Raw genomic sequence first — 10,983 nt, 5'->3', positions numbered from 1 at the left:
GCTGTTTGAACACCCTTAGTGTGCAAAGCTCAAATGGTACTGGGTAGACCTGTCCATGGGCCGGGCCGGGCCAAGAAAAAATTCGGCCCTACTCCTAGGCCCGGGCCGGCTCGGCCCGAAATATAGGCCTGAAATTTTGTCCAGGTCCGACCCGGGAAAAAAAATCTTAAGCCCGAGCTCGGCCCATTTTTTAATAAACACCAAAAAATTATTTTAAAAATAAAAAAATAAAAAAAAAGTATTTTAAAAATATTTTAAAAATAAAAATAAAAATAAAAAATATATATTTATTATACTCGGGTCGGGCCGGGCCCGGGCCAAAAAACTTGTGCTCGAGGACCGGCCCGTTTTCTAAACGGGCCTAATTTTTTTGCCCAAACCCATATTTCAGGCCTATATTTTTACCCGAATCCTCCCATATTTCGGTCTGACTGTCGGGCCGGGCCGCGCCGCCCGGCCCATGGACAGGTCTAGCACTGGGTTAGCAAATAAGTTACATATAAGGCCAATGTTGGTGGTTCGAATTATGGCACACCTAGGTACCTCTATAATTATTCACATGCCCAATATTAACACCTATTCTAAGGGTGAGTTTGGATGGGCAGTGCGTTTACCTGCGGTTAGTGTAAAAACAACGGTGGTGGTGAGATTAGATACTATAGCAATACTGTAGCGTGAGACAAAAAGTAAGCTAAATGCACCGCACCCAATCACCCATCCAAACCCACCCTAAGTCTTGTAGGTATTGATCTCCACCAACCGAAGTACTCTCTCTATGAACCATACATGACTCTTTGCGAAGGTTGAGGACAAAACCCCAACATAGGGCAATACCTTTAATTATTGAGGTCTGAGTTGGTTGCCCAGAGGACGACGCTTCGAAGACAACTTAAGGGGGGAGTTGACTCCTCTGTGAGAAGTATTGCCTTCGAAGTGTCGTCCTCTAGATAATTGACCTAGACCTCAACAATTGAAGGTACACACCTCAAGTGGTAGCAGGTTTGCAAATAAGTTGTGTGTAAGGCCAACGGTGGTGGTTCAAGCTACGACGTGTCCAGGTACATCAATAATTATTTATATGCCTAGTACTAACACCTAATTATGATATTTGAATTCGCATACATTATCCAAATAAATAATACAAGGCTAGATAATGAATATTCGAGATAACCATTCGTATCCTCTCTGAATCCGTAATGAATAATAATTTTAAAACCCAAATTCGAATATTATCTAAATACACAAAAGAAGAAGAAGAATAAATACCGGTGGATATGTGAATTTGTAATCCGAATTGTCTATCAGTCTCTAACAAAATGCTACCAGATAATTTATTTTAGATCCAATTCTACAAAAGGTCCATGTATTAAGTCCACCAAATTTACATTTATATTGTGATTTGGGCCTTTGGGCCATTTCTTAAAAGAAAATGAAACAAATTTGATTTATGGGGTGAAACTTGAGATGGCGCTCACTCTCATCTTCAGCTGCAACCAAAACCCCTCACAAACCCCCCACTTAAAAGTTTCACAATAAAAAACCTTCTAAGTTTTAACACTTTGATCCAATTATGCATTACAATTTCAGCAGATCCAACGGCTAATCCCTGTTTTTCTCCGGTTCAAATTCGGCTTCATTTTTCGCTACCTTTGTAAATTGCCGCGAAAAACCCTAACCCTAACCCTAAAGCTCCTCAACTTTTCTCAATGACGAAGGTTCACGGAACCGGCGTTTACGACTTCAAGCGCCACCATGTGGCGGAGTACCCGGTTGAGTTAGCCGACAAACCGGAAACGAAACCTCCTCACAGTTCATCCCTTCCGAGCTCTATTACTTTGTCTGAAATCCAGCGGGACCAGCTGACTAGAATAGCAGCCGCGAATTGGCTGAAGAGCGGTGGTTCGAAGCCTGAAAAGCCGTTCGACCCGCAGCTGGTTAAGGAGATTTATGAGACCGAGCTTACGGTGAAGTCGGAAGGGAAGTCTCAGAGGAAAACTGTGCCGTTGCAGAGGGTTATGATATTGGAGGTTAGTCAGTATTTGGAGAATTACTTATGGCCGAATTTTGATGCTGAGACGGCTTCGTATGAGCATGTCATGTCCATGATTTTGATGGTCAATGAGAAGGTGAAGCCCTTTTTTAACTAAATTAAATTTGTTTTAAATAACTTTGATAGATCTAACTTGTTGAATTACTCTTTGCTTGTTGCTTTGCTACTTTTTTTTTTCTTTCTTATTCTGAGCAAATTATATTTTACATTATCTATGTTAGAGTTGGTGATAAAAGAAGTAGGACATATTTTGTTGATAATATTCGTTTTTTTTTTGTCAATTATGATTTTGCCTTTGGCTTTTATAACTTCATAGGAAGATCAAGTAAAAAGCAACATTCATTTGCAGCAGTTTCAACTACATCGGAACCTTAGGGATTTTTATTTTAATGATCTTTGGCATTTTTGTTCTAGTCCTCCAGACTGTATTGAACCCCTTTTGAAGACTGATGCCTATGAAACTATTCTGAATGCACTAAGTTTTAGTTTATGAAATGTTCCTTTTCAGATTAAAAGAAAATTCATATGCAGCACGAGGTAATTTAATGAGCGGGTTTTGACAATTTGTCTTTGAACATTGTAGTTTCGAGAGAATGTGGCTGCTTGGGGATGCTTTTATGATAGGAAGGATGTGTTCACAGGATTCCTTGAGAGGGTTCTTCGGCTTAAGGAGGTTTGTATTGCTATCTCTTTTAGGTAGAATTAATTCAAGGAAGTGTCTAACGGTATATAAGAACTCGACATGCTATTTTCTTTTTATGTATGATCTCATAAATCTGGTAATATTTGTTTCTTTTCTTCAAACAAAAGCACTAGATGTAGTACTTCAGTATTCTTTGTTCAGAAATTGATGACAAATAGGTTAAATCTTTGATAACTGGTTTGGATGCAGGGAAGAGAATTAACCATTGCAGAGAAAACAAATTATCTGGTTTTCATGATCAATGCTTTTCAGGTAATCTAGCACCTAAGTATGCATTTTAGTGAATGCTTTTGGATGTTACAAATTCATGCATCTGTCAAATATTTGCTCCTATGGAATATAACCTCAGACAGTTGAATGGAAGAACTTGATTTGCGTACTCTCTTACCTTAAAACAGTATAATAGAGCTGAAGATGATAAGCAATAGTTCATAGTACATGTGTAAACATAGAACAGCATTCTCGAGCTACTATCAATTTTGTAATGCTGTACCTGCTGAATGTGACAGAGTTTGGAAGATGAAATTGTCAGGGAAACTGTCCTTAGATTAGCAAGTCTGCGATCTTGGCACAGTTTGTCGTATGGCCGTTTTCAGGTAAGATTTTATTGAATGAATTGTATTTTTCAGTCTCCTTTTGCTGGTGGATATTTTATTCTCTCTCTCTTATTATCATCATCATCATCATCATCATTATTTCTCCGTAGATGGAACTTTGTCTAAATCCAGATTTGATCAAGAAATGGAAAAGAATGATAAAGAAAGAATCTGATGATGCCAAGAAGCTAGGAGTGCGTCTTGATCCCTTATCTTCATTGGAAGTTAACTTCTTGAGAAATCTGATAGAAGAGTTTCTTGAGGTGCTATGCTGGAGAATAAGTTGCTTCTTTTTTTTTTTTCATGGTGGGTGGGGGTTTGGTGTTCAATGATTTTGCAGCAATTAATTGCCAATTTTTCATGTTACTTAGGTGCTTGATCATAAGGTTTTTACCCAGAAGAATCCTGTCAGTGAAGATGATGAACTTAATGCTTCTAGTTTTTTCGATCAAGTTGATGATGCTTCTATTTTGTACTGTGAAAGGTTTATGGAGTTTCTCATTGATTTATTGAGTCAGCTGCCAACAAGGAGGTATCATTGCCCTGCAACAGGATCCTATCCTCTTAGCTTTAACTGATTTATTTTTCTTTTGTTGTTGGTTATTTATTTGCATTTTCTGGGGGAAAAAAAGGGGGTGGTTAACAAATGTCTTATTGTTTCATGTTGAAACTCCTTGTTCATCTGCTTATTTAGTACTCTTTGAACCTTCTCTTCATTGTCTTCTTTTTCCATTTCTGATTTTCTTTTTTGTGGTACAGGTATCTGAGGCCTCTCGTGGCTGATGTAGCTGTAGTTTCCAAATGCCATTTAAGTGCTCTTTATAGACATGACAAAGGGAAACTCTTTGCACAACTTGTGGACTTGCTACAGTTCTATGAAAATTTTGAGATAAATGATCATGTTGGCACTCAGTTGACGGATGATGAGGTGCTCCAATCTCATTATGATCGTTTTCAATCCTTCCAACTGCTTGCTTTTAAGAAAGTTCCCAAGGTCTGTCATTGGTGGTTGGTTTATGCGTCTAACTAGCAGAAAGTTCTTATCTTCACAGTTCATAGGTTCCAGATTTTGACTCTTTTTTTTCCTTTTGCTTCTGTGGTGCTTGTAGTTGAAAGAACTTGCACTGGCCAATGTTGGTGCAATACACAAGCGGGTGGATCTCTCAAAGAAATTGTCTGTACTTTCTCCTGGAGAATTAAAGGACTTGGTTTGCTCTAAGGTTTGTAGGTTGTGAAGTTGTTTGTTTTTTGCTATTATCATTATATATTTTGGTACTTAATTTGAAACTAGGATTTTCAGAGAATGAAGTTATGTGAGATGTTCACCGCAACTATTGTAGTGTCATCATTGTTTATGGGTTGTAATTTTAGTTCTCTTGTGAATGCATTTATTAAACATGTTTCATGATAGCTTAGTTGAGTGAAGTGTATATATTACTTGATTTCTTGGTCTAATCAGTGATGGAGATCCACTCAGGTTATACTGCATTGAACAGTTTGGATTGTTCTTTTAGTTTCATGACCTTCTTACTTCATCTGGTACAAGATGATGTGCATCCTTATTTTAGCTTTTGCCATGTTCTTTGCTTTATTGTTTATTCAGCTAGGACCATAACTTGTTTTATTTTTTGGTTGAGTTTTAGCTGGTGATATGCTTGCAGTGCATGCTCACCTGTCTGTGAACGAAATTACCATTACTATAACCAATTTCCATAATGCATTTACCAATTTTCTTTTCAGCTCAAACTGGTTTCAAATGAAGATCCTTGGTCAGACAGGGTTGATTTTCTTATTGAGGTTATGGTCTCTTTTTTTGAGAAGCACCAGTCTCAAAAAGAAGCCATAAATGCTCTTCCTCTCTACCCAAATGAGCAGATTATGTGGGATGAAAGCGTTGTGCCGAGTATTAATTACTCTGGTGAAGGTTGTCTCGCTCTTCCTAAGCTGAACCTGCAATTCTTAACACTCCATGATTATCTTCTAAGGAATTTCAATCTCTTCCGTCTGGAGTCTACTTATGAAATTCGTGAGGACATCCAGGAAGCCATTCCTCACCTTCTTTCCTATATCAATAATGAGGGAGAAACTGCTTTCCGTGGCTGGTCAAGAATGGCTGTGCCAATTAGAGAATTCAAGATCACTGAGGTAAAGCAGCCAAATATTGGAGAAGTCAAGCCTGCTTCTGTAACTGCAGCGATTACATACAGCATTTCTAGTTATAAATCACAAATAAGATCAGAATGGGATGCCCTTAAGGAGCATGATGTTTTATTTTTGCTATCTATTAGCCCCTCATTTAAACCTCTAAGTGCAGAGGAAGAGGCTAAGGCTAGTGTGCCGCAGAAGCTTGGTCTGCAGTATGTACGAGGATGTGAAATTATTGAGATTCGTGATGAGGAGGGGACTCTCATGAATGATTTCAGTGGAAGAACTAAACGTGAGGAATGGAAGCCACCAAAAGGTGAACTGAGAACTGTGACTGTTGCTTTAGATGCTGCACAGTATCACATGGATGTCACTGACATTGCTGAAAAAGGTACTGAAGATGTTTATGGGACGTTCAATGTGTTGATGAGGAGGAAGCCTAAGGAAAATAACTTCAAAGCAATTTTAGAGTCTATCAGAGATCTTATGAATGAATATTGTATTGTTCCTGATTGGTTGCATAAAATATTTTTGGGCTATGGGCATCCTTCTGCTGCACAGTGGACAAACATGCCTGATCTTCTGGAGACAGTGGATTTCAAAGATACTTTTCTTAATGCAGATCATCTGAAAGAGAGTTTTTCACATTATCAGGTACTGATCAGTGTTTCTACTTTTACTATTGCAGTTAATGTGGTCTGGGAGTACTGAAACCTTCTGTTGTTTTATTTGTAGGTTTCCTTTGTTGATTCAGATGGTAGGGAAACTTTGGATCCACGACCACCATTCCGCATCAAGCTTCCTCGGTCATTTAAAAGTGATACTCATGCTCCATCAGAAAATGGAAGACCTGATACTGGTGTCAGTGATGCCAAGATGGTAGATGCTTGTGTTGAGAAAGAAAAACTAATTGTTGAAGCATATATCCCTCCTGACCCAGGTCCTTATCCTCAAGATCAACCAAAACAGAACTCTGTTAGATTTACACCTACTCAGGTCTCAGCCAACTCTTTTAATTTATTGGAATGTAATTTGATTTGTTATCTTATGGTTTCTAAGATAGATAACTGGGGTGGGGAGGTTTGTATTCCAATAACTAATGTGTTGATAATCTGTGGACTTCTAGCGGCACGCAACATATATGCTAACACCACATTAGTTATCTAGGGATCCTATATGCTAATACCACCTAAGATATCAAAGTGAGTGAGGTATCTATTTCATAAAATCTAGTAGATGATGACTACTTCTTGATGCATGCAGACTAAATATTTTAGCTTTGATATGTAATTAGGGTCCTGGAATTCAATTCTTCATCTTTTGAGAAAAGTTGATAATTCCATGTATTTTGTATTTATTTCATTCATCTTGTTTTCCTTTTCTTGCATTCTCTGAAGAAGAGCTCTCACTTTTAGTAAAATAGAAAAGTCGTTCAGTATTATGCCTGGAGAATTGTTTCAATAGTGCAGCTTTATTAGGGAATAGAGTAATTGAAAATTTTTGTTATGATGAGTTATTGTTTTCAATTTATTTGTTTCTTTCTTGGTTCCTGTCTTCCCATTTTCTCTTTTTGGAAATAGAATGTTTCATAGAAAATATTATCATCCTGCAGTTCAATTTATCATGAATATGTCAGGAAATGTTAATTTTTCATGACTAGAAGCAAAGAGAGATTTTCTAGAGAGCTGGTGCTGATTGGCTAATATTAATCATAAGTTAAAGTTTATAAATGTTGAAATGGTTTTTGAACCACTTGTAATCCTCCCTTTCTTTTTGTGCAGATTGGAGCAATCATATCAGGTATTCAGCCTGGATTAACTATGGTTGTGGGTCCACCAGGAACGGGGAAAACTGATACGGCAGTGCAAATATTGAATGTTCTCTATCACAATTGCCCGTCCCAGAGAACATTAATAATTACTCATTCTAATCAAGCTTTGAATGACCTTTTTGAGAAGATAATGGAGGTATGTTATTCATTTTAATGGTTGCAATTTCTTCTTTCCTCCATCCGGTGTTAAGCTTATGCTCTGTAAAATTCAGCAATACATTGTGCAAATTTACTTGATCTATGTTACTGTGTTGCAGAGAGATGTGCCTGCTCGCTATCTTCTTCGTCTTGGTCAGGGTGAGCAAGAGCTAGCAACTGACTTGGATTTCAGTAGGCAGGGCCGTGTGAATGCTATGCTTGTTCGACGGCTGGAACTGCTTAGTGAGGTAGAGAGGCTTGCAAGGTCACTACAACTTCCCGAAGATGTAGGGTATACTTGTGAAACTGCTGGATATTTTTGGTTGCTCCATGTATATTCACGCTGGGAGCAATTTATTGCTGCGTGTGCGGGTAATGAAGATAAACCGGCATTTGTCCAAGACCACTTCCCTTTCAAAGAGTTCTTCTCCAACACCTCTCAGGCAGTCTTTACTGGCCAATCATTTGAGAAAGACATGCGGGCAGCCAAGGGTTGCTTCCGTCATCTTAAGACTATGTTCCAAGAACTTGAAGAGTGCAGGGCATTTGAATTGCTCAAATCAACAGCTGATCGAGCCAATTACCTGATGACCAAGCAGGCAAAGATTGTGGCAATGACATGTACCCATGCAGCCCTAAAGAGAAAAGATTTTCTTCAACTTGGTTTCAAGTATGACAACTTGTTGATGGAAGAAAGTGCTCAAATTCTCGAGATTGAAACTTTCATCCCAATGTTGCTTCAAAGGCAGGAGGATGGTTATGCACGACTTAAACGCTGCATATTGATTGGTGATCATCACCAGCTGCCTCCTGTTGTGAAAAATATGGCTTTCCAAAAGTATAGCCATATGGATCAAAGTTTGTTTACCAGATTTGTTCGACTAGGTATTCCTTACATTGAGCTTAATGCCCAGGGTAGAGCCAGGCCAAGTATAGCCCAACTTTACAACTGGAGGTACCGGGATTTGGGGGACCTTCCTTCGGTGAAAGAGGAAGCTATCTTCTATAGAGCAAATGCTGGATTTTCCTATGATTACCAATTAGTGGATGTACCTGACTACCATGGGAGAGGTGAGTCTGCTCCCTCTCCTTGGTTCTATCAAAATGAAGGCGAAGCTGAATATGTTGTCAGTGTCTATATATACATGCGATTGCTTGGCTACCCTGCAAATAAAATTTCCATCTTGACAACTTATAATGGTCAGAAGCTTCTAATTCGTGATGTTATCAATAGACGATGCCTTCCATATGATTTTATTGGTCCACCGTGTAAGGTAAGTTATTTCTGATTTTACCTCTCACAAGGTGTTCTTTAGATATCTCTGGCTGTAATCTTGCAAGAGCCTGCCTTCATGGCTTCTTTTTTTTTCAATACCAGGTTCTTATATTGCTCGAATTTCTTATTAATATGCCTTTCTACAGGTTACTACAGTTGATAAGTTTCAAGGGCAGCAAAATGATTTCATTTTGCTTTCTCTTGTTCGTACTCGCTTTGTCGGGCACCTTCGTGATGTTAGAAGATTGGTGGTTGCCATGTCACGTGCTCGCCTTGGCTTGTATGTCTTTTGTCGCCGTTCTCTGTTTGAACAGTGTTATGAACTCCAACCTACTTTCCAGCGGCTGCTTCAAAGACCTGATCATCTTGCTCTAAATTTGAATGAGGGCACATCATTTACTGAACGTCATGTTGATGACATTGGGCATCCATATCTTGTTAGCAGTGTTGAGGAGATGGCTAACATAGTTTTTGGGAGAATAGATCAATTACAACAGGTGTGTCTCTTTGTTTGATGATATATCGAATCTGTTATTTTTGTATCTGGTTTATAGTGTTTCCTATGCTCTTTTTATGACATGCAATAATAGCAATAGCTTTCCTGTCACGAGCACCACAAGATGTTGGAGTGCTAGGACCTAATAATTCCGAATGCTGTATCTCTTAGGTTTGACATTTTTTTTATTCTCCAGGCACAAGCCATGTATCAGTACATGGCTTATTCTGAACAATTCACTGGAATATCCGAGGAGCAAAACAATGAACAGGATTCAACGTCCCCAAACCAGGCAATGGAAGTTGATACCTCAGTGGCTGAAAACGGTGGAATTAATAACGGTGTACATGAAAACAACGGACAGGAAGCTAAAGAAGATGGAGAGGATCATGCAAATGGTGAAGACGGGGTGCTACCTTCAGAGGACCATCCCAATACGGAAAACGAAACCCAAGTTAGCACAAATGATGAAAACACGGTGACCTAGTTAATGATCCCATCCTTGAGTTACAAAGGTAGTAGCCAGCTCGCATTGGCAATCAAACTGCTTCAATCTTAAACCATCCAGGACTGCTTACTTTCATGCAGGTGCCACTTAGCAACGGTCCCTACGAGCGGGGAGCTTTATCAAGCTGCGAATATACTTTTGCTTTCTCGGAATTTAGAGGATTACACGTTGAGAGGTAAAAGGTTCTAAATCCTTTCGTATTCCATGTTTGAAAGCTTGCAAATGGGTTTGTTGAGGGTTAAATATTTAGAGTTGTTTTATATTATTTTACATCATTTTTACTAAATATTTTAGTTTATATTCTAAAAGATTCTATAACTATACATTTTCGTTCCATAATCCGTCTCTAATTTCTTTTTAAATAAAAATAAACCCTTTTTTATCCGAGTTTAAAATTCGAATTTGATGTAATTGGATTTAATTATAAAAAAATAACTTGAATTAATTCAACGTGAAACGTGTCAACTTAATTCAAGTAATTTGATTTAAAATAATTTAAACTTTATATTAACCCAAATTTAAAATTAATTCGATTTAAAATAATTTAAGAAAATCTTAAAATCTAATTTTACACCATCCAAATCAATCCCACTTAAAATTAATTCAACCTGTTTGAGTGACAGTTCTACCAGTGATTGTATTAGTCTACAAAATTAAAAGCACCAGATAAACCTACAAACTGCCCGCTTGTTTTCCTTCGAAAGTATATGGAAGGTGGTTTTATTATAGTATCGGATTAAATATATTATTAAAAAAATCAAATATGATCAATATCATTAAAATTAAAATTTTATAATTTTATTAACGAAAATTTTATTTGAAGTTAAATTGTAAATAATTTAGATATAATGATAATTTTAATCTTTAATATTTATATATTTTGTTAATTTTGTTTTTCAGTTCAATTTAATCTTTATTATTATTTTTTTTTGAAAAAGTCGAATTTGATCATAATTTTTTTAAAAAATTGAGTCAAATCAATATTCTTTTAACGAGGATTTGGATTAAAATGTTAAATTTTAGTTATGATAGCTTGTATGACTATTCAAACGTAATTCATTTTGTTTTTAAATTTTTTTACATATTTTTAATTTTAAATTATTTATTAATGTAACATATAATATAATTAGTGTCATGTCAAGATAAAATATATATTAACTGTTTTTTGAGTTTCACATCAACAATGTTAAAATTAATATTTTAGTTAGTATATCTTTTATAAAAGAACAATTTAACTCTT

The 10,983-nt window shown here is 37.0% G+C and overlaps 1 protein-coding gene across 3 annotated transcripts; it reads left to right on the top strand.

The window, feature by feature from the left end:
* Window positions 1-1,460: 1,460 nt before the first annotated feature.
* On the top strand, window positions 1,461-10,082 carry LOC105792706 (uncharacterized). 3 transcript variants are annotated; one of them, XM_052634310.1, is made up of 15 exons: window positions 1,461-2,126; window positions 2,634-2,723; window positions 2,943-3,005; window positions 3,263-3,349; window positions 3,460-3,612; window positions 3,721-3,881; window positions 4,109-4,343; window positions 4,459-4,569; window positions 5,090-6,148; window positions 6,230-6,490; window positions 7,276-7,461; window positions 7,583-8,737; window positions 8,886-9,236; window positions 9,432-9,750; window positions 9,824-10,082. In XM_052634310.1, exons 1-14 carry the CDS (start codon window positions 1,707-1,709, stop codon window positions 9,720-9,722), a joined length of 4,623 nt encoding a protein of 1,540 aa, XP_052490270.1. In that variant the 5' UTR covers window positions 1,461-1,706; the 3' UTR covers window positions 9,723-9,750; window positions 9,824-10,082. The 3 variants fall into 3 exon arrangements, with proteins under 3 accessions (XP_052490270.1, XP_012476884.2, XP_012476885.2); XM_012621430.2 differs by having other exon boundaries at window positions 9,432-10,082; XM_012621431.2 differs by lacking the exon at window positions 2,634-2,723 and having other exon boundaries at window positions 9,432-10,082.
* Window positions 10,083-10,983: the final 901 nt, after the last annotated feature.

This window comes from Gossypium raimondii, chromosome 8, assembly GCF_025698545.1.
Source record: "Gossypium raimondii isolate GPD5lz chromosome 8, ASM2569854v1, whole genome shotgun sequence".
Lineage (NCBI taxonomy): Eukaryota > Viridiplantae > Streptophyta > Magnoliopsida > Malvales > Malvaceae > Gossypium > Gossypium raimondii.
Note: the sequence above shows the minus strand (reverse complement) of the source record. Positions and strands in the feature narration are given on the sequence as shown.

Bases quoted from the DNA above. Each gene is read 5' to 3' on its own strand.
- LOC105792706 (XM_052634310.1), top strand. From the start codon at position 1,707: ATGACGAAGGTTCACGGAACCGGCGTTTACGACTTCAAGCGCCACCAT. The intron at 2,724-2,942 runs GTTTGTATTGCT...GTTTGGATGCAG, and splicing joins GGGTTCTTCGGCTTAAGGAG to GGAAGAGAATTAACCATTGC. The intron at 6,149-6,229 runs GTACTGATCAGT...TTTTATTTGTAG, and splicing joins AGAGTTTTTCACATTATCAG to GTTTCCTTTGTTGATTCAGA.